The 27057-nt window shown below is 45.6% G+C and overlaps 2 protein-coding genes across 4 annotated transcripts in view; both read left to right on the top strand.

The window, feature by feature from the left end:
- LOC135199462 (KICSTOR complex protein ITFG2-like) overlaps positions 1–18634 on the top strand; it is a 31873-nt gene extending 13239 nt beyond the window's left edge. Inside the window, exon 2 of the mRNA XM_064227536.1 lies at positions 17017–18634. Within this exon, the coding sequence (XP_064083606.1) occupies positions 17017–17220 (204 nt within the window). The 3' untranslated portion in view covers positions 17221–18634. The remainder of the gene's footprint in view (positions 1–17016) is intronic.
- The window catches only part of LOC135199463 (mitochondrial inner membrane protease subunit 2-like), a 61264-nt gene that overhangs the window by 23666 nt on the left and 10541 nt on the right, over positions 1–27057 (top strand). For all 3 annotated transcript variants that reach the window (XM_064227542.1, XM_064227538.1, XM_064227537.1), the window contains exon 2: positions 20027–20105. In XM_064227542.1, the coding sequence (XP_064083612.1) occupies positions 20027–20105 (79 nt within the window). The remainder of the gene's footprint in view (positions 1–20026; positions 20106–27057) is intronic.

Raw genomic sequence — 27057 nt, 5'->3', positions numbered from 1 at the left:
TCTCCTAATGCTACCTTTGAAGAGGTATCTGAGGAGGAACTTCCTGTAGATGCGGGCGTCTCGATTTACAAGAGACTGGCAGCCCTGCTTCTTCAAGAGTTCGTGACTCTCTTCGTCCTGCAGATCCTCCTTCGCCGGGATCACTGCTTTCAAGCACTAAAGCTGTTTCCAAGTCCTCTTCGTTCGTGAAATGAAATCCGACCCTTTCTATGAAGAAAGCCATCAAGAGCTTGGAGAACTGGCTCCTCTCTAAGAAAGAAGCGGGCAAGACGGTTTTTTCCTGCCCTCCTTCGAAGTTGGCAGGTTAGCCAGGTGGTCTGGTATGACACGAAAGAGCCAATGGGATTGGGCCTCCCTTCTTCAGCGGATGCTGATTTTCAGCGTTAGTGGATTCGTCTAGAAGACGCTCTCTTCATTCGGCAAAGGCCTCATGGGGAATGTGCGAAATGGACCATTTACTTAAGGGTCTATTTCGCACACTTGAGGTCTTTAATTTTATGGATTGGGCCTTGGGAGCCTGGCCAAGAGAGCACAGGATCCAGACTTTGTTTCGATGAAAGTTTTTAACGAGTGTCCTTTCTTGTCTGGATAGGCCTTGATGATGGATCTACGGAGGTGGCTTCTCTCTTTGGATCGCAGTCCTGAAAAAGAGATCTGTCTACAGTTCTTTTTTGACGAAATCGGTGTCTCCTCTACAGAGATCCTCCCTGCTTTATTCGCCCCTGTCTAGTCACCTGTTTCCACAAGAGACAGTGAGAGATTATATCTTAAGTCTTTATCTGAAAAGGCGACTCAGGATCTGCTTGCGCAGTCGGCAAAAAGACTGAAACCGGCAGTCCTTTGGCTAAAAGAGAGAAGCCTGCTTTTCAGCAGCCTTTTCGAGGGAGAACGAACCGGCTAGACCCTCTCTTAGGAGTGGAGACGCCGAAGAGAGGAAGATCAGCACGCAAGCCCTTCCCTAAACAAACCGCAATGAGAAAGTAGTCCTCCAGACTACAGTAGGAGCCAGACTGCTGAAGTTTGCGAAAGTCTGGGCTCAGAGAGGGGCGGACAACTGGTCCTTCTCTATCCTCGAGAGAGGATACCTTATCCCCTTCAGGGAGAAGCCTCCCTTAACAACAACTCCAAGGGAGTTAACAGCAAGATACCGAGATTCTTTAAAGAACCAGGCCCTGCTACAACTAGTAGAAGAAAATGATATACAAGAGGCGATAGAAAGGGTTCAAGACCTGCAATCTCCAGGGTTTTACAACCGTCTTTTTTTTGTACCCAAAAGCCTCAGGAGAGTGGAGACCAGTCCTGGACGTAAGTGCACTGAATCGCTTCATTGTCAAGACGAAGTTCACGATGGAGACGACTTCCTCCGTTCTTGCAGCTCTTCGTCCAGGGGATTGGATGGTGTCCCTGGACCTTCAGGATGCCTATTTTCATGTACCTATCCATCCCTCGTCCAGGAGGTACCTAAGATTCATGGTACAGGGCAAAGTTTTTCAATTTCGAGCCCTATGCTTCGGTCTTGCCACGGCCCCTCAAGTGTTCACGGGTCTTATGAGGAATGTAGCTCATTGGCTACATATCGAAGGAGTAAGAATCTCGTTGTATCTCGACGATTGGCTGATCCGGGCCCAATCAAAAGATCGATGTCTGGAGGACTTGAAATTAACACTGGACCTAGTTCAGTCCCTAGGACTGTTATTAAACCTCGGGAAGTCCCAGATGAATCCCCAGCAAAGCATTGTCTATCTGGGGATTCTGATGGATTCTCGGGGTTTTTTCGTGTGTATCCATCAAAGGAACACAGGAGAGATGTTTACAGAAAGTGACGACCTTCCTAGAGAAAGAACAATGTTCCGTGAGGGAATGGATGAGTCTTCTGGGGACCCTTTCCTCGTTGGAACAGTTCGTTTCTCTAGGGAGGCTGCACTTAAGACCCCTACAATTCTTCCTCAGAGAGAAATGGGATCAGAAGCACCAAGAGCTTTCGGACTCCTTTCAGCTCTCAAAGAGCATAAAGGAGGACCTCAGTTGGTGGTTAGAGCCAAACAGATTAAATCAAGGGCTCTCCCTTTAGTTGTCGAGCCCTCGCCTAGTGTTATTTACAGACGCCTCGGAAAAAGGATGGGGAGCGACTCTAGGCTCGAGAGAAGTGTCAGGCACCTGGAGTGGGGAACAGGTGTCCTGGCATATCAACAAGAAGGAACTAGCAGCAGGCCATCTAGCTCTCGTTCACTTCGAACCTCAAGTCTTGGGTGCCGTGTTGCAAGTGAATTCGGACAACACGACAGCTCTAGCCTATATAAGGAAACAGGAGGGACTCACTCCTTCTCCCTGTTCGAGAAAGCAAAGGAGCTTCTTCTTTGGACCGAGGAACGGCGAATAACTCTTCTAACCAGGTTCATCCAGGGGGGGGGGAAAAGAACGTGAGAGCAGATCTTCTGAGCAGAAGAGATCAGGTTCCTTTCCACGGAATGGACTCTGCATTCAGAAGTGTGCAACGAGATTTGGGACCTCTGGGGAGACCCAATATAGACCTGTTTCGCAACGAATTGGAATGCGAGGTTGGAGAACTACTGCTCTCCGATTTCAGATCCAAAGGCAGTTGCAGTGGACGGTCTCCTTCTGGATTGGAAGGGGATCAACGGGTACGCTTTTCTCCTTTCGAAGATAAGGAGGAAGTGGTAAGGAAGTTCGTCTCGGCGGAGGGAGCCAAACTGACCCTCATCGCCCCATTCTGGCCAGCCCAAGATTGGTACACAGAGGTACTAGGAATGGATGATAGATTTCCCGAGGGCCCTTCCACTGCGGAAGGTCTTCTCAGACAGCCCCACTTCGACAGATACCACAAAAACCTCCCCGCTCTCAGTCTGACTGCTTCAGACTGTCGAAGGACTTGTCAGAGCGAGGGGGTTTTCACGCAAGGCTGCAAAGGCAATTGCTAGAGCCAGAAGAACCTTCAACTCTTCGCGTGTACCAGTCGAAGTGGGAGGTGTTCCGAAGATGGGCCAGGTCCCAGAAAGTATCCTCTTCCAGTACCTCTGTAACTGAAATAACTGATTTTCTCCTTTATTTGAGGGAGAAATGCAATCTGGCCGTTACCACAATAAGGGGATATAAAAGCATGCTCTCATCTTTTTTTAGACATAGAGGCCTTAATATCTCGGAGGACAAGGATCTGCATGACTTGTTTAAGGTCCTTTGAAACCTCGAAGTCCAAGACTACGTATAAGACCACCTAGTTGGAACCTGGATATGGTTCTTAGATATTTAATGTCTGAGAAATTCGAACCTCCTCAAAATTCCTCATTCAGAGACTTGACTAGAAAGTCTCTCTTTCTCTTTGCACTAGCCTCTGCTAAGAGAGTTAGTGAACTTCAGGCTTTAGAAGGAACTGTGGGCTTTAAGGAAGATTCTGCAGTATGCTCCTTTAATCCCCTGTTCTTAGCAAAGAACGAAAATCCTTCTCAAACCATGGCCAAGGACTTTTGAGATTAAGGGACTGTCCTCTTTGGTAGGGAGAGACCTAGAGAGGACATTGTGCCCAGTCAGGATCCTCAAGTTCTACCTAGAGAGGAAGAAGCTACTTGGTGGAAATGTGGATAGCCTTTGGTGTTCCGTAAGAAATCCTAAGAGGATGATTTCTAAAGAAGAATGCTCAAGCGTATTAAAGACGTTATCAAAGAAGCGCATGCTTCCTGTGAAGAGGAACATATAAGGCTTCTAAGAGTCAAAGCACATGAGGTCAGAGCTGTAGCTACCTCTTTAGCGTATCATAGGAATATGTCAATACAGACTCTTGTCGAATCCACCTATTGGAGGTGCAATTCGGTTTTTGCATCAAATTACTTAAAGAGACGTGCCAGTCACTTATGATAAGTGCTTCTCTCTCGGACCGTTTGTGTCTGCGGATTCGTTGCTGGGGCAAGGAGCTGAACCTAATCCTTTATAGTTAGTTAAGTTAGTAATTTTAAACGTTTTTTTTTTGGTGTTGTGTTTTTTATGGTTGATTGGAAGGGGTCTTGGGAATGCCCTTTTCAAATCGTAGTGTTAACAATTGTAGTGTGGTCAGGTGGTCGGGATTGGTTTTCGTGCTCCTTGTTAGTGATTTGGACCTAGGCTCTGTCATGTAAGAGGGTTAGTCCCCGTTGATATGACAAAGGTGAAAGCTCTACCATGTAAGTGGGTCAGCCCCCATTGGTATGATCCAAGACAAGGCTCTGTCAAGTAAGCGGGCTCGCCCCCACTGACACGATCCAGAAGAGCTATCAGTGTCAGGTCTCATCCCCACTGAAACTCTTGAGGCAAGCAGACTCATAGACAGTAATCATGAAGTCTTCTGCCCAATAAGGTAGGAATCAAGGTTTTAAATAAGTTTATATATATGACCTACAACAGATGTTGTTTCCCTGTTTTTATTGTTATTTATATTGAGTAACTATCTCTTACCCGCCACCAAGGGTGTCAATCAGCTAAGTATATATCTGCCGGGGAAGTTGCATGTACAAAAATGATATTGTTAGTATACAATAAAGTTTTGTACATACTTACCCGGCAGATATATACGATGAATGGCCCACCCATCCTCCCCTCAGGAGATAGGTGTAAGAGAAAATCTGTTCTGAAAACGGGAATGGTTCCTATTCCCACCACCCAGCGGCGGGAGAGGGTGATCACCTGACCTACCTGTAGCGTGTGCCGCGAGTTTTGAATTCTGTCGGGACGTCAGAGACATAAGCTAAGTATATATCTGCCGGGTAAGTATGTACAAAACTTTATTGTATACAAACAATATCATTTTGTTCATGAAACTTACCTGACAGATATATATATAGCTGTATTTTCTGAAGTCCGACAGAATTTAAAAATTCGCGGCACACGCAGTGGGCGGCCAGGTGGTAGTACCCATTCCCGCCGCTGGGAGGCGGATATCAGGAACTATTCCCATTTTCTATTCATATTTTTTTCTGTCGCCGGTCGGTAAACAACTGTTTACAGACCTCCGCCTAGGATTTTGAAACTTCATTAGCCACTTAAGTATCCTAATTATTCTTTCGATTATTAACTTGGATTTGTGGCTAGGCATACGCTATCGTAATTTTTTTTTCATTGCATTTGATGTCTGAAGCTAGTTAGCCTAGTTTCAGACTTTGTTGTCTGCATGGTAAGGTGAGGCTACCGTAACTTTCGGTGACACTCGCTTAGTTATATATGAACGTTTACATGTTTTCTTTGCATAAGGTTAATTAGTGTAATGTGTGACTGATTACGGAAGAAGGAGGATTCATTTACGCATTTTAGAGCGTGTTAGAATCAGGAGTTTTCCTCCACAGTAAACAGAAGTTAGAAATAATGAACCTTCTAACCTCCTGTAGATTTTATTTTGCCTAACCCTGTGGTATGGCTTACGAGCCTAGAATAAGTGTCTGCTAAAGGATTACATCAAGTAATCTTAGACTAAAGTGCTCGCTCTCCAATCAGAGTGTGAAGTGTAGTGCCCCTTGTGTTGTGGAGGGGGCGTCAGATCGGCCCCATAATGCCTCTAGGCCTGGACCTGCTGTCGGACTCCCAGGACTCAGGGAGAGGGCATGTCGAAAGCCGCAAGAGGGTTACGGGGGCTCCCCACCGATCTGGCGTCCCTTCGCAGAACCTGTTGACTCTTCCCAGGCTGCTAAAGATCGTGCACGTGCACGAATCTTGAAGGATTGCTTCTCGTCCTCCGAGGCGTCCTCCCCACACAGGGGTTGGAGTTCTCGGAAGGAACAACTCGCGCCCCCTAAAGAAGCTTTAGAGAGAGGACGCTTCACGTCCTCTCTCTCGTCACGAGAGGATGAAAGAGTAAAGAGACCACATTTTCCCTTTTAGAAGAATGCACTGGCTCTTTTCCTAAGGGACATTTAAGGAGGCTCATTCATCTTGCCAGAAGAGTGATTTGAGCCTCCTGCGAGAAGCTCATGTATATATCATTTATACATTATTAAGGAGGCTCATTCATCTTGCCAGAAAGAGTGATTTGAGCCTCCTGCGAGTGACCGCTCATGTATACATCCATGTATACATTATTAAGGAGGCTCATTCATCTTGCCAGAAGAGTGATTTGAGCCTCCTGCGAGTGAACGCTCATGTATATGAACGCTCATGTATATATCACTTATACATTATTAAGGAGGTTCATTCATCTTGCCAGAAGTGATTTGAGCCTCCTGCGAGTGAACGCTCATGAAGTTAGCGCTGTTTCAACCTCGCTAGCATTCCAAAAGAATTTGGTAATCAAGGACATTCTTGATTCCACCTTTTGGAGGAGCAACTCAGTATTCGTCTCCTCTCCTCATTGCGCTCCGTATACGTTATGTAACGTTCGCTTTACTTCGATAAAGCAAGCTGATAAGTTTGACGGCCGGCAAGCTGCTTTGCACAGTCAAACCACTTTTGTCTCTGGTCGGCATAAGAAGGGCAATTTTAGACGTGAGGAAGCTTTTGGAGGTGCTCGACGTCCTATAAGTAGAGACATTCTCCAGGACGCTCGGCAAGCACCTTGTTGCGGAAGACGAAAGCCATACGTCTTCCTTTAGTGTTCACACACTTCAGGAGCAGCGTGCGGCTCTCCATGGAGACTCGCATGAGGACGTACCTTAAAATATTCAATGTCATACGCAAAAACGCGGTTCGTCATAAAACATTGAGATGTTGGCAAGGTCGCTCGCCAGGACGCCTCTTGGCGGCCTTGCATGCATCAAGGCGCTCAACGAGTTCCTCTCTGAAACTCGTTAGAAGACTTGGTGTTCTCTGCTCAGACACGCTCGTAGCTAAGCAGGACGTTTTTTGAGGACGCTCAGCAGGACGCTTTCCAGGACGCTAAGCAGGACGCTTTTGAGGACGCTCAGCAGGACGCTTTTGAGGACGCTCAGCAGGACGCTTTTGTGGACATTCGCCAGGACGCTTCGGTGGAAGCTCGGCAGGACGCTTTGCGAGAGAAAAGACTTGTTGAAGGCGTCTTATTTGCTGTTGAGGACATTTCTTTACAGAAATTTTTAAAAGGTTCGGAGTTAGCGGAGAGACATACCCGAATTTTTTCTTCGATCCCTCTTTCCTCTTCATCGATTTCTTTGAGAATCGGGAAGATTATATACTCTCGGATTCCTGGGTGACTTTCGGTCATGTTAAAGGGTTTTCCCCTATTAGCAAAGTGCTAATAGTTTTGTCAAGTCAGGACGTTTTTTTTTTCCCCATTGTCATTTAAGTGGGGGACCCCTCATAAATGGGGTAGTTCTCATTGACATAGATTTTAACGTTTTTTATCGTTTAAGCGGATAAACTCATTAACAAATTTTTCGGAAGAGCTCTCATTCATTTTCAGAGGCTCATCCGGGGTTAAGAGAAAGACTTGTAGACTATCCAGGAAGTCTTTTGTCCAATATCATAAGAACATTGAACGGTCTTTTTCGATCCACGGTTCTCTCTTGAGGATCTCTATTCGAATGTTACTCCCTTTTCTTGGAAAAGAGTCTTGGCAAAGAGTCAAGGAGTTCTTTTAAAAGTCTCGTTCATTAGAACGTGGACAGTCGTTTTCCTTTCTTTCTCTCTTCCTCGTCCAGGAAAGATGTAGTAGAGAATTCGATGTTCAAATTACTACAATACTTACGTAGTTTATCTTTGCGTCATTTTGCTAACGCATGGGTCGAGTCATATCGCATATCGTATTTACCTCTGCGGATAGAAGCCGAAAGAACTGTTGTTCTAATGTATTTATTGGACACTCCCTTCAACCTTCCAAGAGTTTTCGAGTAAGAACAACTCTTCAGTATTGTTACGACAACAAACAACTCAGCTTCTGTATTTAGGCGAATTCGGTTTCGTTTAAATAGGCTGCTTGAGAGTTTCCTTTTGCTCGATAATATCATACTATTCCTTCTAAAGGGAGTAGCTGGCAACTCAGGCAGATAGTATTCTGTTCACCATTGAAGCTTTCCTTCGAGGAAGACTTCTCTTCACTCTTTTTGATAGAGATCGAAGGTGGTCGATCTCCAATCCTTATTTTCATTTTCTTGAAGGAGAATTTAGGATGGCGATCGTTGTTCAGATACTATAAATATACTACGTATATTAACCTCGCGACATGATTCTACTAAGCAGTTGAATTGTCCGAGGGTAGGCGCATATCCTAGTTATTCTACGGATTGCGACTTAGACGAGAAGTATTCTAATTGAACTGCAACATCAACTCAGCTTCTGTATTTAGGCGAATTTTGTTTTCGTTTAAATATGCCTGCTTGAGATTTCCTTTGGCTCATAATTTCATACCTATCCCTTCGTAAAAGGAGTAGCTGGCAACTCAGGCACATAGTGCGAGACGATGATCAAGGCTGCTGTTACTGTGATCTACGCAGTACCGCTAGCTCGGTGTCATGCGCGGTTGGTTACGTCTCTCTCCCTTCCGGGAATGGCTGAATAAACCGTCTCTCTGCCCTACAATCATGATTTTAGCCTCGGGTTGAGGAAATTTTCTAGTAATCTTGAATGATCATACCTGCCGTTTACTTAGAAAATTTCAACAAGAATTTATCTCTTATACTTGTTAGGTGCGGGTTTACCGCACGGTAACATTCTGTACGAATCTACCGCGGCATAGCACTATAATAATGCTCTCATGCTAATGCAAAGCGCAGCCTTATTTAGGGAAGGAAAGCAGGCTGAGTGAGGAATGGATTGAGTTTGCTGGGGACCATTTCCTCGCTGGAGAAGCTTGTTTTCCCTGAATAAACAGCAATTCAGACCTCTACAAATTTTCCTCACGAAGAAAATTGGAATAACATCAAGATCTTGTAATTCTAATTTTCTCTCAACGGCTTGAGGATCACCTCGGGTGATAGCGAGAGGGTGCCAGACATCCGAACAGAGAACAGATGTTCTGGCACATTGTCTGAAAGAATTGGAAGCCAAATGGTCGGCTCTCCAGTTCCTCGAAGGGTGAGTTTGGATCGAGTGGCCCAAATCATCTCGGATAATTTCTCAGCTCTCTCATAGCTCGAGAAGAGAGAATTGGTTATGGGCTTGGGCACGGAACGTAACGATCCTCAAGAGGTTCGTTAAACTAGTGCACGTCCGTGCGGGTCTTCTCGATCGAAGGCAACAACTACTGACGTCTGAATAATCCTCACTTAGAAGTATGTCGAAAGTGAGAGAGACTGAGGGCGTCCTTTCGTTAAGTTTTTCGTAATATTGAAGACGAAGGAGCTTCCTCTTAAGTTGTTCCCTTATTCATGATCCTAGAGGATTAGCTTTAGTCGCCACATGTTGGCCTCTAAGAGGTTTGATTCACAGAGGTCAGGTAATTCAGAGAATTGTCCAAAGACCCTTCCCGAGAGAATCTGTGTAATCTAACATCGTCACTTAGTGAAGTATCTAATATCTCTCCGCTCTACTCTGAAGCGTTCAGACTATCGAGAAGCGATAAGAGCTTCAAGATTAATGCAGTCTCTTGGCCAAGGCAAAGCAGTGCTTGCCTATTTTCAGTTTTCAATCGGAGGGGCCGTTTCTGGAGATAGTGAAGGGAAATGACTGTTCCTCCACCTCGCCTCTGTGAATTTCGTTATGGTTCTATCTTTCCGTATGAAGTATGAGATAAGATAGAAGTCCTAACTGTTGTAGATATGCAAATATGTTGTTGACGGCCTCTAGGCTCAGAGATTCGGTTCTGTCAAACAACAAAGCTTCACGATCTTTGAGGTCTGTGGAAATCTTGAAATTCTCTGGATCAAAGGTTCCGGCATGGAACTTAGACGTAGTCTGAGTTTCTGATGCCAAAAGCATTTCGAACCTATCCTTTCTGCGAACTTAATACACGTGACCAGAAAGGCTAATATTCTAACAAACCGCTCTAGCCACGGCAAGGAGGGTTAGTGAGGTTTTAGCCATCATCAGAGGTTTGGCTTTAAAGGACATAATGCGGTCTGTCCGCTAAGCCTTCCGTTCTTGATAAGAACGAAAACCTGTCTAACCATTGACCCGAAGGCTTGGAGACCAAGGGTATGGCACAAATTATTGGGCAAGGGCATTAGAGAGTCCTGTGCCCTGTAGGGTCTCTCAAGTTTTATCTTGATAAAACTATAGAAAGTCAAGGTCAACAGACAATCTGCGGTGTTCCGTAAAAAGACCAGACTAGTTCATGTCCAAGAACACCCTGGCATGATAGCCAAGGAGTTCTTTTAAGAGGTCTCATTCATTATGTTTGCATAAGATTTGAGATTTTTTCTTAATATCAATGCTCAAGAGGTGAGGGCGCGGCCTCGGAAGCATTTCAACAGAGCATGACACTCAGTAACATCCTGAGTGCCACACTTTTGCGAAGCAACTCTGGGTTCGCTTCACACTCCCGACAATCTGCGGTGTTCCGTAAAAAGACCAGACTGGTTCATGTTCCAGAACACCCTGGCATTATAGCCAAGGAGTTCTTTTAGAGGTCTCATTCATTATTTGCATAAGATTTGAGATTTTTTCTTAATATGAATGCTCAGAGGTGAGGGCGCGGCCCTCGGAAGCATTTCAACAGAGCATGACACTCAGTAACATCCTGAGTGCCACGCTTTAGCGAAGCAACTCTGTGTTCGCTTCACACTCCCGACGATGTGAAGACGACATTTCAGATCCGTAAGTCGCTAGGACCATACATATCCGTAGATATATTATTGGGTGCAAGAAGCAACACGAATCCTATCCTATAGAAAAGGGATAGGTGGTGCTTTTAACTTTGAAGGGGTTGGTCGCTTGAGGCGCGTTCCTTTTCTTTAGCCTAGAAGTTATGGAACTAACTTTGATAGGTTAGGTCAGGTGGTGGTTTTAGCTTTGGTGCCCTCAGAATATGGTCTATGGTCTAGTCACATTGTGGTCACGCCCCCGTTGACAGATCATCTAGAGCGCACCAGCATTACAAGTCTCTACCTCGCTGGCAACTCTAGTAACGCAGAAGCAGACTTTGGTGACAGTAATCACGAAGTCGCTATGCTAACAGGTCAGGAACCAAGATGTAATCATCTACTTAATTTAGTTTCCCAAAAATCCTATTTCTGTCTCTTCCCCACCATCCATCCGAAGGTGGGATTCAGCTATATATATATCTGTCAGGTAAGTTTCATGAACAAAATGTTATTGTTATAATACAATTAAGTTTGTTCTACTTACCTGGCAGATATATATAAATTAAAGTGCCCACCCACCTCCCCTCAGGAGACAGTGGCACTGATAAAATATGAAATAGAAAAATTGGGAATAGTTTCCTGATATCCGCCTCCCAGCGGCGGAATGGGTACTACCACCTGGCCGCCCACTGCGTGTGCCGCGAATTTTTAAATTCTGTCGGACTTCAGAAAATACAGCTATATATATATCTGCCAGGTAAGTATGAACAAACTTAATTGTATTATAACAATAACATTTTTAGTAGTTCAAACACCAATATACCTTAAACTGTCAACCTGCAACATTTAGTCATGAATATAATATGAAAATAAAAAATCCACGAATAGGCGAATTTTCCGCAAACAATGTTGATAAATGTTCCACACAGGAAAATCTGTGAGTGACTGAAGTCGCGAATAGTTAACCAATCTTTGATTGTTTTAACCACTTTCCAGCTGGTGCAAGAAGCTTTATTGTTAAGACCTCAGGTTTGTTAGTTATGTAAAAATACAATTGTTCATACGCGAACAAACCCTCGGTCTTAACAATAGGATAATTTCTAGCGCCTAGCTGGATCCGGTAAAAAAGTAGATGAAAGCAAGGAATCTTGTGGTATCTGGCAATGCATGCGTAGATCGGGTGAAGAGTGGTCAAACGCCAAACATCTACGCCAGTCTTTCTTTACCGCCTTGGGACGAGAGTTTGGGTTTTTTTCCTCCTCTGGCCTTTTTCCGGTTTTTTTTTGCCCGTTCCTTTAGTGTGTTTGTGTGTGTTTTTACCTATATTATGGCTTCTTCTGCTCCTTCTCGACGTCAGCATTGGTGCCCCAGAATTCCTGGATTCCCGTGTTCTCGTTTCTTGGCTTCGTCAGCGACAGACCCTCACATCACTTGCAATAGGTGTCGTTCTAATTTTTGTACAATTACGAATCCTTGTACGGAATGCCGGGCATGGCCTTTGGAGCAGTGGAGGAAGTTTTATGGTAAGCGGGAACGTCGGAGAGTCTCCACTCTTCCTTCTTGGGAGGGCTTTACGTACTCCTATTCCCGATGTTTCGTCTTCTGCAGTAGTCAACCCCCATATTAGCGTTGCCCCTGCTTCTCCTTCCTTTTCTTCCATTGATTCGTCGATGGAAGTATCGGGAGGTCGCCAGGGTATTTTTTGTTGTAGCCCCCTATTCTTCGGGAGTTTTTTCGGTTCCTGAGAAGGGTGAGGTTTTTTCATCATTCTCTTCTCTTCCAGAGTCGGAGGCGTCCAAAATGGCGGCGATTTGGAAGACGCTTGGGCTAGGGGTTACCCCGTCTTTGGGGGTTTGGGGGGTTGCTAGCGCAATTTGAGGAGGCTCGCACCCCCCGCCCCCTCCTAAGTCCAGCCAGACACAACCCCCCCCCCCCCCCCCCCCCCCCCCGGCCCCCCCCCCCCCACCCCCCCCCCCCCCCCCCCTCCCCCCAGGCCCCCCCCCCCCCCCCCCCCCCCGGGCCTCATCTCCACGGGAGGGAGCAGTCGGCCATCTTGTATTGCTCCGCTGGTGTCTGCCGCCACCTTGTCTCGGAGTGATGCTGTAGCGTCAGCCCCGTTGTTGTCGTCACGGGGCCCATCTTTGTGTATTCCTCTGCCAGTGGCGTCTCTTTCCCCCTCGCTCAGAGAGGAGGTCGTGCGGTGGTGACGTCACTCTCATCGATGACGTATCTTCCAGTCGCCTCTGAGGAGCCGCCTCTCTTAGCCGTGACGTCATCTCTGCCGCCCAGTTTGAAACATCTCCCTTCCTTGTCTTCGGAGCCTTCTCTGGCACATCAGTCCGAGCTCATATGCCAGGCGGTGCTTCAGAGGCTGGACTCTGTTTTAGATGTGAAGATGGCTGCCTTATTGGTTGGGAGGACTGGTAGGAAACGCGTTGCTTTGTCCCCACCTTCCGAGAAGAGTGCGCATAGGAAGCTGGTGCTGTCTCCCTCTCCCCCTTCCCCCTCTGCGCCTCGTGGGCGTATTAGGCATTGGAAGGCTAAGGACCTTGCCCTTCCTTCACCGCCAAGGGAGGAACAGTATGGACGTGTTCCCGAAAGTGCTGTGGTTTCGGGCAGTGTTAGTGATGTGTGTTCTGCAGGGGTTGCTTCGCTGCCAAACCTCATGCGTGCAACCACCCCAACCCCCCACCCCGTCCGTGCACGTGATGGTAGTGCTCCTTCTTCTCCTAGGCCTATTCGTCGCCGTAAAGACCTGAAGGCACCTGTCAAGAGGTCGAAGGTAGTGAGCATGGAGGTGGTGCAGCCGGAGTGTTTGCTTGCTTCCAGGTCTTCCACTATAAGGGATTCTCAGTCAATCTCGAGTGCTCGAGTTTTCCCCCCCATCTCACGTACGTACGGCCGCCACGCCCGTGTCTGTTCATGGCCGTCTGGAGTCATCTGTTGAGGTAAGTGATGTGCCTAATGTTTCAGTGGGTCCGTCTCGGAGGCTGACGCTTGGACCCAGCCCAGATAGGCTAGTAGAGATTTCAGACTGTTTGCCTACTAACCCTTTTGTGAATTTTGGTGAAGAAAACACATTAGAGGAGGTTACACATCCTTCTCGTCATCGGTCGCTGGTGCCAGAGCAGGAAGAAGGGGACATGCAGGAGTTTCTGTCTTCCTTTTTGGAGGTTGTTGATCTCATTCGTGGGTTCAACAATTTGGAGAGTAGGACTCAGGATCGGTCATCCTACACTCCTTGCTTGGAAGCCTTGGTGGGAGCTGCTCAGGACCCCAAGTCATCTCTCCAGCTGCCGTTGTCAGGGCACGTTCAGTCGGTCTTGCAGAAGGTTAATGCCTCTGTTTCTGACCGGGACGGTTCGCTTCGCTCTAGAGGCTCTACCAAACTCCTACCCCCACCTCTCACAAGACATAGGAAGTACTATACTACGAGCTCTGCATTTTTGTTGTCACGCCACCTTAACCCAGACGTCATTCGCCTGAAGCCTGGTTTGACTTTGGAACAGGTGAGGTCAGTGGCTCCATCCTTATCTCCGCAAGACGCCTTAGCCTTGGAATCTACGGCGGCCTCCATGTTGCAGACGGTTTCTTGGCTGGACCTCTGACAGGTCCCCTGATGGGTTGGTGAGTGCCGCCTCGCTTGCCAGTCTTTTGCAGTCCGGGGGCAAGGCGTTTTCTTATTTGGCTCACCTCAGTGCCAATTTATGGGCTAATCTTCTTCTGGTTAGAAGGGACGCGACTTTGTCTAGGATGGAGAGGTCGCTCGACACCGAGTCTTTGCTGGCCTTGAGGAACAGTGACCTGTTAGAATCGCAATTTTTGTTTCCTCGGACCGAACTCGACAATGCGATAGACCAACGTCGGGCTGACACCAAGGACCGTCTGGTGCACCAGGCCGTGTCTAAATCAGAGCCCTGCCCTTGGAGACGTTTTGGCCCCCCCTCCTCCCCCGGTCCAGCAGCAGTCGAGGAGATCGTCCCCTGGTAGGCCATCGAGGACCTTGAGTTTGGCAGGGCCTTCCCGTTCGTCACAGCCCAAGTCTCAGGATCAACGCCCCTTTTGCTCTCCTTCCTTTAAACCAAGAAGAGGCCTTAGGAGCAGAGGTCAAGGGGGCTGTCGGTAGGTTGGGCGCCTCTCCCTCTCCTGCGCCACGGGTGGGAGTTGCCTGGCTGGCCACTGGGCCAAGTGGCAGTGTTACGGGGCGGAGAAGTGGGTGGTAGATGTCCTTCGGGTGGGATACCTGTTGCCATTCGACTTCTCTCCTCCTCTGTCGGACAAGCCGCAGCTCAGGAAGACGTATCCCCCAGATTCTCGGAAGTTCTTGGCTCTTCAGGAGGAGGTGCAGAAAATGCTGGACAAGGGTGCAATAGCAGAAGTAGTGCGTCCGTCCCCGGGGTTTTACATTCACATCTTGGTGCCCAAGGCATTGGGAGGATGGAGGCTTGTGATCGACTTATCCACCTTGAATCTCTTCATCAGGAAGACACGGTTCAAGATGGAGACCCCGCGCTTGGTGTTGGCAGCCGTGAGGGAAGGCGACTTCATGCTGTCAATAGACTTGAAGGACGCATACTTCCAAATCCCTGTTCATCCCATGTCCAGGAAGTTCCTTCGCTTCTCTCTGGTGGACAAGATCTTCGAGTTCAAAGTCTTGTCCTTCGGGTTGACCACAGCCCCTCAAGTGTTCTCTCGTGTCAAGTTGGGCCCATGCTCAGGGGATCCGTTTGCTGAGGTACCTCGACGATTGGTTGGTGTTGGCAGTTTCCAGGGAAAAGCTGCTGCAAGTCAGGGATCATCTTCTTCGGTTCTGCCTGGACCTGGGCATATTAGTCAACCAGGAAGAGTCGAACCTCGTACCCATTCAAAGGATTCTCTACCTGGGCATGGTCATGGATACGACAGTGGCGAGAGTTTTCCCGTCGGATCAGAGATTGGAGAAGTTGCGGGCTGTGGCGCGCAACTTCCTCTCAAAGTCGCATCAGTCAGCTCATCAGTGGCAGGTTCTTCTAGGAGTGCTATCTTCCCTGGAGAAGCTGGTCCCTCATGGGCGTCTTCATCTTCGGTCTCTGCAATGGAAACTGGGGGAATTCTGGTTTCCAGCGGGGGACTCTCCCGTTTATGGTCCCACTGGCTTTGAGAGTGAGAGAGGACCTTCGTTGGTGGCTGGACGACCTGAATCTATTTAGGGCGTCCCTCTGCATTCTCTCCCTTGACAAATTGATTACAAATTTTTCATATTATGGTTTAGAGTATTGATCCTCAGAGTCTACCAGCTAATTTCTTAGCAAGACTATAGTACTCCATTGAGGTGATATGAACATTTTGCATCTCACATTTTATTCAAAGGTTCTCACAGTAAGGTTCACAGACACTTTCTGATGGGGCTAGTTGATATAGGTTGACAGATGGTCAATTAGTTATCTTCTTCTTTGGAAGTTCTTATCAAATCTCTAGTCTTGCACTGTCCAAACCCAACATAAATAGACCAGAAATTCTACTTATGACATATCAACAAGCATTAGGTGTGATATAATCCAAGTAGAGACAACTTGATTTTGCACTTACAGTTGGAAGAGTGAAGCTTGAAGATGTCCCAAGTAGATTGCCATCTTCGAAGTAATGTAGCTGATTCAGGTTTGAAATTTGAATGGATGTGTAGCTAATTTATTTACAAGAGATATATTTCACATGTGAATTAAACAAAAATTCAACAAGGCCTGCTTTTAATCACCTCTCCTAAGTTGGTAAATACTATCTATGGTCTTATTGCACTTCAAGAGAGTGCATTTGTTTGGTGAGAAGGAGGATGAGGGGGCAAAGACCCTTCTCTAGCTTGGAGGTCTTGCTTATCAATAGTAATTGTTTTGCAGATATAAACTCCTATTTAGCACTTTATCCTTCGTTAAACAAGTAATAATATGTACATAAAAATGAGTACATCAGAGTTATTTTGGAAGTTTGCTGTGAAATTGTCTTGTCTGTGGTCTCATTAAGTACAAGTTGATTACTCAGAAAAGCTTGAAAACTATTAATAGGGGTCAGTCTGTTTAGTTGAAGGAATTAGTTATATGCTTTGTTTGAAGAAATTAGTTATATGCTTTGTTTGATTCTGAAGTTGTAGCTCAGCTTTTAGATTTTGTTCATGTTGTAATTGCAAAGGCAGGACTCTTGTCTCAGAAATTGTTAGTAGCTAACTTCTGTCATACTTTTAGCACTGTGTATACGTATATTATTGCTTCTACCTCAGTAGTCTGGTTGAACTGTTTGATAATGATTATCCCAGTGCATTTATGAAACCGTTTGTAGATGATTATTCCATTTTCTTTATGAAACCGTTTGTGAAAATTGCTGCAGACAAATTCATAGGTTGACTTCTCCCCTGTAGGTGCCTTCCCTGGTCTACGTCACGTTCAACAATCGCATCTTTCTGTACCCTGACATCACAATGCCACACATCGTCACCACAACAGTTACGGAGGTTTTGAAGAATGAACCAAGATACAAGAAGTTCCTTGAAAAAATGGGCATTGATGCTGGTGATCAGTCAAAACTGAAAGCAGTTAATCATTACTTGTTATATGGGAAGTAAAGTAAATAGTTAGCTATACTTTTGTACCATTGTTGTCACTTGGAACCTTGTAGCAAAAGTCTCCAGCATTCTGTCAGTTTTACTGTTGCTGTTTAATAGTGTATACTAATGCTGAGATGAGTTAATGGTATTGAAACATGAATCTCTTGAGCTGTATCATAGGATCCATTAAAAAGTGTAAGCACTGAGAACCTTAGTACTATTGTCTTTTATTGCTTATGCTTTCATTAGATCTGTCTCAATGTTACAGGTTTAAGAGAGGTTGACCGAGTGTGTTAGCTTGCTTCTCCATCTGATATTTTTACAAGGTCTTTACTTGAAGTCAGGATACAGTTAGAAAGCAAAGTTGTGATTACAGAAGTGTTAGAAAGTATATTTCATTGTATACATATAACTCGCTAGAAATAATGTAAGATAGTATCATAGTGAAGAGGTCCTTGTGAGTGTCACAAAATTGCTGATGGTTGTATACAAGCATATGACTAACAGTATGTAATCTCTAATTAATTTCCAGCTTTCTACTTTTTCAGGAATTCAAATGCTGGTAATGTGAAGGCATTGGTTTTCAAAGCCAGTATGAAGTTTGAATAGTAAAATGAGATTCAGTAGATGCTAAATCCCACTTTACTACTTGGTCTTCACACTGAGTTTTAAATCAATGCTTTCAGTTATTAAACCATTCCATAAAATACCATAAACATTGGCTTTCCCTAGTACTATAATATTACTTCACATGACTTCTAACCCATTATATGTGTACACAGGAGTAATTTATAAAACTGTAGCCACCTTTTCATTTTCCAAGAGTATCCCGAACCAGAAAGTAACTGTTTCTCGGAAAGATTTAACTTTTTCATATGAAGTGATTTAAGGGACAGCTGAAAAAACTGGAACTTTAGAACAGTTGGCAACTTCCAGGAGACCTCCCGTTTATCCAAATTTAAGGTTGTATGGAACTTGATATGATTATTTGTTTGGACACCACATATTTTGTTCAAGAAATAAGAAAAGATGTTTTTCAGTTTAAGAAACACAATTAACAACAAATAAAGTACTGCATATCTAATTACTGTAGTGTATACACTGCCAATTTTTTTTTTATATCAAATGGTGCCAGACAGATCTTTTGTTAGTGCAAAGTTCTTATGTTTTAGTAGAAAGTAGCTCAACTTTTTTAATGTTCTCGTGGAAATTTTGTGTATAATTAATTATAACATCATACACGTATTCCTATAGCGCGCTCTGTTACAAATTTACCACCACAATTTTTTCCTCAAGGCCAAAACCGTATTTTTTTGTCTGAAGTTTTATAATTGTTGCTCTTGGCTGAAGCAACTGTTGGTAGTTATGTAAATAATGTAGGTCTTTTACTTGTTATTTTCTGATTTATTAATAAAGATTGTATACAATGAAATGCTGTAGTTTCATTTTGAAATTGTCCATGCGAACGGTTCTGTAAATGCAAAATACGGTAACCTTTTGGGAAACCACTTGGTGACTATCACTTTATGTTCTTTAGTGAGGACAGTCTAGAAAACATAAGTAAATCACAGCAATTCTTGCTATTTTTAAGTCGGTTTTCCTTGCTTTGATATCCTAGGCAGTTAAAGCTTTCGTAAACCACTGAACTGAAGCAGTGCAGGTACTTCTCATTGCTAATGGTGATTATAGATTATGTATTGTAATATACAGGTAAATAAAAAAGGTAATATTTGAAATAAATAATTCTACAGTAAACCTCAAAAGACCTGCAGTCTTCATCTTTCATATATGGTAAGTTTTCACAAATCCAGGAATGAATTAAGGTAACCTTGATACATAATGAGACCAACACTAAAATATAAAGTACAGTATGTACGTGTATTACAGAGATATCTAGCCCCAATTCGTCAGGTTACATTAGGCATTTGAATGAAACTTAATGGAGACAATACCATTCAAAGGCAAGTATTGTATTCTAGAGATTTAAGCTCAAAATAGATACAAGTATATTACTGAAAGACATTGAAGCAGATGATGAATGGAGACCAAGAAATTAAGGGATATCTTTCTTATATGATACTCCAATACTCCAATTGTAGTGAATCAAATAGAATCCTAAAAAGCAGCCTATTATAACGAATGATACTGAAATTAACTAATGACACTGAAATTAGAGGAACAAAATGGGATGCCAAATAGGTATGGTAAGGCAACAGATCTAAAGCAGGGATGTTATTTTCAGATAATTCATTGAGGAGTATGATTACAGATCATTGACTGAAATATATGGTTTTGTTGTGCAGTTTTTATGGGCATGGAACCTTAAAGAATGCTTAGTAATAGACTTTCTTGCTACGTATTTTAATGTGTTGGTTATGAAAACTTTAAAGTGACAGAGGACAGAAACTGGACATTGGATTAATGAAAGTTAATGACATTTCACCATCATTTGCAATGTTTATAGTTACAGTATATATCTCATATATTTGTCTGTTTTGTTACCAAGCAGTACATATCACCTTGGGTAGTCAGTAGTTTTGTTATTTGATAATTATGTATAGAATAATGAATATACGTAATGCATAAGCTATTATTCAGCTAGATAACATTGCTCTCATGAGGTCCTCGGTTAAAATGGGAGACTTCAGGCTTTCAATATAAGGAAAATTATTTGTCCAGATTTGATATTACTCTGCTTGATTGGGATAGACTAGAATTCTAACCATCCAGCCGACTGGGGGAAATATTAGTAAGAAAAATGTTCTATCCAATATTGACATGCATATAATTTTTGTGTTTATCATCATTATTGTTTTTATTGCAGAAAATGAGGGCCAGTTTGCAAGTGAAGGCATTGGCATCTTGTGTGGTGGACTAGAAATCTACGGAGCACTGTTTAAGCAGTATGTATTTTTTCTCCAGTTTTTCCTTAGTAATGTAGGTATCAAGATTACTGTGCATATATATTCATGCCTTGGTGTTTTGGTAAAAATGTTAGTGCTATAAATGAAAAAAGGAATCATTATTTTGAGGTAGTTTGATGATGTGATAAAAGTGGAGGATTTTGGTTTGGTGACATGAATACAAATATAGTAGTATGTTATGGTTTTGGAAGAGGTGTATAACTGAGCTTTCATGGAAGACATGAGAGAAAGGAGACATGGAAATCTCTGGCTTGACAGAGAGTGCACGCAAGAGAAGGGAAGTTACAATAGAAGTAAAGGGTGTTGATAATGATGCGGACCAGATCTTAAGGCAAATTGATCCTTGTAAAAACATGAAGAAAGACTGCCATTTGATGGTGGCTATGCATAGTTGCTTTTTATTTTGTTGATAGACTTGTTTTATGAAGCAGTACAGTAATTGCATACACATTACATACCTTCAGGCAGTCCCCAGCTTACGACATTCCGAGGTTACGACACTTTACAATTATATTCATTACGACGCTGATTTGACGGAAAAAATATGACTCCAAAAATGCAAAATAATCAATATTTGAAAGTTTTTTATGAAAAATGCAATAAAAATGCAGTTTACATAGTTTTTAATATACACCCAAAGCATTAAAAGTAAGGTTTTCTTAGGATTTTTACGATTTTCCGGCGTACAACGATTTTTGGCCTACGACGCATCTCAAGAACGGAACCCCCTTCGTAAGCTGGGGACTGCCTGTATACTATATTTTTTTTATTATTACTGCATGAATGAAATCCCACAGCTAATGTAATGGCTTTATATAGAACATTACATTTTGTTATTACAAGCCCTTCATGGTAATTAGCCTTACTGTGTTTGAACGGTTCCAGTTCCCAGTTACACAAACCTGCCTCTTGATTAGGAAGGTGAGACTCCATTTCTCTGCTTGACTTTGCCAAGTCAGTTGTGGTGCTGTCCTTCCCACGATTATTACTGCCTACCCCCATTACATATTGTGTCAGGGTCTTCATTTGCAGTCATTCAGATTTGTTCTCATGTATTTTTTTCACTTTAATGTGATTTACTTATTTTTTAGTGAATGTATTGCCAAGTTGGCATTCTTTTACCCTTCCGTAGGTGGTATGCTTTTCACCTCTCTGTTCCTGTGAATGCTAGCTGGTTTCAGTGTTTCAGTATTTTGTTCATGAGACTTACTTGGCAGATATATATATAGCTGTATTCTCCGAAGTCCGACAGAATTTCAAAACTCGCGGCACACGCAGTGGGCGGCCAAGTGGTTAGTACCCATTCCCGCCGCTGGAGGCGGATATCAGGAACCATTCCCATTTTCTATTCATATTTTTTTCTGTCGCCGGTCGGTAAACACCTGTTTACAGACCTCCGCCCAGGATTTTTGGATTTAACTCGTTATAAGTATCTGGATTGTCTTTTGGTTTTGACTCTGGATTGTTGGATTGGCATACGCGATAGTGGACTGTTTTTTGGATTTTGGATTGGCTTTTATATGAACGTGATGTTCGGGATCAAGTTCAGTGAGCTTCAGAGTGTGTGTGAGGAGTGATTGCAAGGTGAGGCTACCGAAAGCATCGGTAGACCCCCACACAGTATGTATGGGGTGTAGGGGGCATGTCTGTTTGCTGGTTGATCGTTGCATTGAATGCAAAAGTTTGACTGAGGATGAATGGAAGGTGTATGAATCCTATCGACGTAAGTTGGAGCGCGATAGGATCAGGAGGTCTTCCTCTAAAAGCGGTTCTACGAAAGGTAAGGGAAGTAACATTTCTCCTATATTAACACCAGTAGAATTTGCTACACCTAATCCTGTGTTGTTGCCTGAGGGCCCTAGTTCTGTGTCTGGAGAAGGTAATGCCCTTTCTCTGATTCTAGAGTCATTGCGCACTCTAGAGTCCAAAGTGTTGGCCCTTGAAAACGGCTCGATTAAAGTGTGTGATCGTGCCCCTATGTTGTGGAGGGGGCGTCAGATCGGCCCCACCCCCATAATGCCTCTAGGTCTAGACCTCTGTCGGACTCCCAGACCTCATGGAGTGGGCATGTCGAAAGCCGCAAGAGGGTTACGGGTGGGGGCTCCCCACCGATCTGGCGTCCCTTCGGCAGGACCTGTTGCTACTTCCCAGGCTGCCAAGGAGCGTGCTCAGGCTCGCATCCTAAAGGACTGTTTTTTCGTCCTCCGAGGCGCCCTCCCCGCGCAAGGGGGGTGGAGCTCTCGAGTGACTCGCGTCCGTTGAAATGGACTTTTCCTAGGGAGGACGCTTTGCGTCCCCTCTCTCCGCTCTCGTTGCGGTCTTCGCCTGCGTCGTATGACGCGTTTCCTCCACAGAAGAGAGGTAGGACGTCGTCCGAGGACGACGCTGAGAAGCGCTTCTCTCGCGCCTCGGAGAGGCAGGTTGCTGTTCCCGTGAGAAGGAAGGAGGCGTCCCCCCGCCCCTCGTCTTCTCGCAAGCGCAGCCCTTCACCTCCTCTCGGTTCTTCACCTACGAAGAGTATTCTTGCGTCGCTTCAAGACCAATTGTCGACCTTAATGGCTCGGAAGACTCGCCCAGCAGCAGTTGAGCCTAAGCGAAGGAAGGACGCTAGACTGCCTGTCAAGAGGACGAGGCAGTCTCCTTCTCTGTCTCCTCGTTCGTCGCTGTCTCCGCCAGCACGTCGGGACGCTTTTGAGGACGCTCGACAGGACGCCTTGGAGGACGCGTTTGAGGACGCTCGGCAGGACGCTTTTTGAAGACGGCTCGTCGGGTTGCTTTGATTTTTGAACGCTTTTGGCCTATGGAGAAGGCTTTTGAGAGCGCATCAGAAAGGAACGCTTTGAAAGCGAAAGCTGGACGCTTGAGCGCCAAACGTAAGGACGGCTCCTCGAGAGAGACTTGGAGTTTCCTCTCTTGACGCGCAGCGAGGTCAGGACGCTCTTCGTGGTTCGAGCTCTAAAGATCGACGGAAGGTCGGTCGCCTTGAAGAGGCGGATGTTAGTCTTCCTCGAAAGCCTTTGTTGAAGGCTAGACCCGTGGGGCGCACGCCCTCTCCAGAGGTTCGATCTCCTTTGCCTCTTCGGGAGGAAGGAGAACATAGTAGTCCGGCTGACTCAGTGGACGAAGATCAGCCGTCAGTTTCGTCGGTTTCCGACTACAAGGTGCTGGTACGACTTTTACGTTCCTTGTTTGGGGAGAAGTTCCAGCCTGCAGCATCCTAAGTCTCCGCCCTCTCAGTTTTCGTCTTCGAAGTCGGCAAGGTTTCGAAGTAGTGGAGATGAAGACTTCCTTGTCCACTAAGAGAGCATTCAAGAAATTGCAGGACTGGATGGAACGTCGGAAGGATCAGGGCAAGTCGACTTTCGCCCATGCCTCCCTTCCTCTAGACTTAGTGGGAGAGGCGGCATTTGGTATGAGACCAAATCGGAAGTAGGAATTAAGATACCCGTCTTCTTCCCAAGGGGACTTTGCTAGTCTGGTAGACGCCCAGAAAAGATCCCTTTTGTCGTCGCGAAGATTTCTTGGACACCAACGGAGATCGACCATCACATGAAAGGTCTGTTAAAGACTCTGGAAGTCTTTAACTTCCTAGACTGGTGCCTAGGAGTCCTGGATCTTCAATCTAGGAGTCCTGATTCTTTGAGTCTGGGGGAGCTGTCCAATGTGTTGTCATGCATGGACAAGGCCGTCAGGGATGGTTCGGAAGAGTTAGTGTCTCATTTCGGCACTGCTTTCCTCAAGAAGAGAGCGCTCTTATGCAATTTCACAGCGAAGTCTGTTTCTGCATCGCAGAAAGCAGAGCTTCTCTTTGCACCTCTTTCGAGCCATTCTATTCCCCAGGCTATGGTAAGGGACCTGGCAGTGAGCCTACAGAGAAGGCTACCAGAAAACTCTTGGCCCAGTCTTCTAGAACTCCTGCAGTCCCGATCACGTCGTCGTCTGGACGACCTCCTAGGAAGGTTAAACCCTTTCGTAGCGCTCCTCCCTCGAGAGCTGCTCCTCGAGGGAGAGGACTTGCAAGAGGAAGAGGTTCCTTCAAACCTAAATCCTCTAAATGAGACGAAAGTCCTTCAGATGCCTGTCGGAGCCAGGCTAAAGTTCTTTGCGGGGGCGTGGAGAGAGAGAGATACAGATGCGTGGTCCCTCAAGATAGTAGAACAGGGGTACAAGATCCCCTTTGTAGACCCTCCTCCTCTTTCAACGACTCCCAGAGATCTTTCCCCGTCGTATCAAGGGGAGAAACAGCAGGTTCTTTTAGATCTTTTGGAACAAATGATCACGAAAAGAGCGGTGGAGCAGGTCTTAGACCTGGGGTCACCAGGATACTACAACAGACTTTTCCTGGTACCAAAACAGTCGTCGGGGTGGCGTCCAGTCTTGGACGTAAGCAGCCTGAATCTTTTCGTAGAAAAGAAAAAATTCAAGATGGAAACACCTCAGTCGGTTTCTAGAGCCCTAAGACCGGGCGACTGGATGGTGTCCTTGGACCTACAGGACGCATACTTTCACGTGCCTATCCACCCTCTTTCAAGAAAGTTTCTGAGGTTTATGCTAAGGGACAAAGTTTGGCAATTCCGAGCCCTTTGTTTCGGTTTAAGCACGGCTCCGATGGTATTTACCATGCTCATGAAGAACGTAGCGAGATGGTTACATTCTGCAGGAATAAGAATGTCCCTGTATCTCGACGATTGGCTTATCAGAGCATCGTCAGAAGAAAGGTGTCTGAAGGACCTTCACTTCACGTTGGCCTTGGCGAAGTCCCTGGGACTTCTAGTCAACCTCGAAAAGTCGCATCTGACCCCAAACACAGTCCATCGTGTATCTGGGGATTCAGATGGATTCAGTGGCTTTTCGAGCGTTTCCGTCCCAGGAACGACAGCTGCAAGGCTTAGAGAAAGTCTCGGCATTCCTGGGGAAGGAAGCTTGCTCGGCGAGGGAGTGGATGAGTCTGCTGGGAACCATTTCCTCGCTGGAAAAGTTTGTTTCCCTGGGAAGACTACACCTCAGACCTCTCCAGTTTTTCTTAGCAGACGATTGGAGAGTCAGAGAGGATCTGGATGCGACCCTTTTCATCACCAAATCGGTGAAGAACCATCTAAGATGGTGGTTAGATCCTCGGAAGTTTCAGAGGGGTTGTCCCTAAAGCTTCTGAGCCCAGACCTAGTGTTGTTTTCCGACGCTTCGGTGTCGGGATGGGAGCAACACTAGGAGGGGAGGAAGTGTCAGGCACCTGGAGGGGGGAACAGGTGTCCTGGCACATCAATGTAAAGGAACTAGCGGCGGTTTTTCTGGCGCTACAGTTCTTCCAACAAAAGGTTGCAGAGCAAAGTAGTCCAAGTCAACTCGGACAACACCACAGCCCTGGCGTACCTAAAGAAGCAGGGAGGTACACACTCACGTCCTCTGTTTTATTTAGCGAGGAGATTCTGCTGTGGGCAGTATGCGAGACGGATAAGGATCCTGACGAGGTTTATCGCAGGAGTCCAGAACGTCAGAGCAGACCTTCTCAGCCGACAAAGATCAGATCCTGCCGACGGAATGGACGTTGCACCAGGACGTCTGTCGAGAGCTCTGGAGACTGTGGGGGTGTCCGTCAGTCGACCTATTTGCGACTTCGAGAACAAAGAGGTTGCCTCTTTATTGCTCTCCTGTGCTGGATCCGGGAGCAGTCGCGATAGACGCTCTGCTCTGGGACTGGACGAACCTGGACTTATATGCCTTCCCGCCATTCAAGATCATGGGGGAAGTAGTAAGGAAGTTCGCGGCATCGGAGGGGACGAGGTTGACCCTGATCGCCCCGATGTGGCCCGCGAAAGAATGGTTCACAGAGGTAATGTCATTCATCATAGACTTTCCGAGGACATTGCCCTGGAGGAAAGATCTACTCAGACAGCCCCACTTCGCAAGATATCACCGAAACCTCTCCGCTCTGGGTCTGACTGCGTTCAGACTATCGAAAAACTGGCCAGAGCGAGAGGTTTTTCTAAAGCAGCTGCAAAGGCGATCGCCAACGCTAGGAGAACGTCCTCGAGAGCTGTTTACCAGTCGAAGTGGGCTTCCTTCAGGGCATGGTGTAGAAAGGAGGGAGGGAATTTCCTCTCCTCTACCTCTGTGAGCCAGATAGCCGATTTCCTGCTATTTTTAAGAAATGTGCAGAAGCTGGCGGTCCCACCGACCATCAAGGGATATAAGAGCATGCTGTCGGCAGTCTTCCGACACAGAGGACTAGACCTGTCTGATAACAGGGATCTTCACGATCTCCTGAGATCCTTTGAGACATCCAAGATACCTCAGGCGAGGCCTCCTTCTTGGAACCTGGATTTAGTCCTTAGACTGTTAATGTCGAGTCCTTTCGAACCGCTACATGAAGCGTCTCTTAGGAACTTGACTAAGAAGGCTCTTTTCCTAACTGCTCTGGCGACGGCGAAGAGAGTTAGCGAAATTCAAGCCATTTGTAAGAGAGTGGGCTTCAAAGGGGACAATGCTGTCTGCTCTTTGAGTCCCACTTTCTTAGCAAAGAATGAAAACCCTTCGAACCCTTGGCCAAGGAGCTTCGAAATCAAGGGTATGACAAGTCTTGTGGGCCAAGAACCTGAGAGAGTCCTGTGCCCTGTCAGGGCTCTAAAGTTTTATGTCCACAAGACTAAAGAAGTACGAGGTCCCTCAGATAATCTCTGGTGTTCGGTTAAACGACCCGATATACCGTTATCCAAGAACGCTCTGGCGTTCTTTCTGAGGGACGTCATTAAAGAGGCTCATTCGTCTTACACACAGATCGATTTGAGCCTCTTGCGAGTGAAAGCTCACGAGGTCAGAGCTGTTGCAACCTCGCTTGCCTTCCAAAGGAACATGTCGATCAAGGACATCCTTGACGCCACTTTTTGGAGGAGCAATTCAGTATTCGCCTCACACTACTTGAGAGATGTGAGAA

Source organism: Macrobrachium nipponense, chromosome 25 (genome assembly GCF_015104395.2).
Source record: "Macrobrachium nipponense isolate FS-2020 chromosome 25, ASM1510439v2, whole genome shotgun sequence".
Lineage (NCBI taxonomy): Eukaryota > Metazoa > Arthropoda > Malacostraca > Decapoda > Palaemonidae > Macrobrachium > Macrobrachium nipponense.
This window is presented reverse-complemented; position numbering and strand designations above follow the sequence as displayed.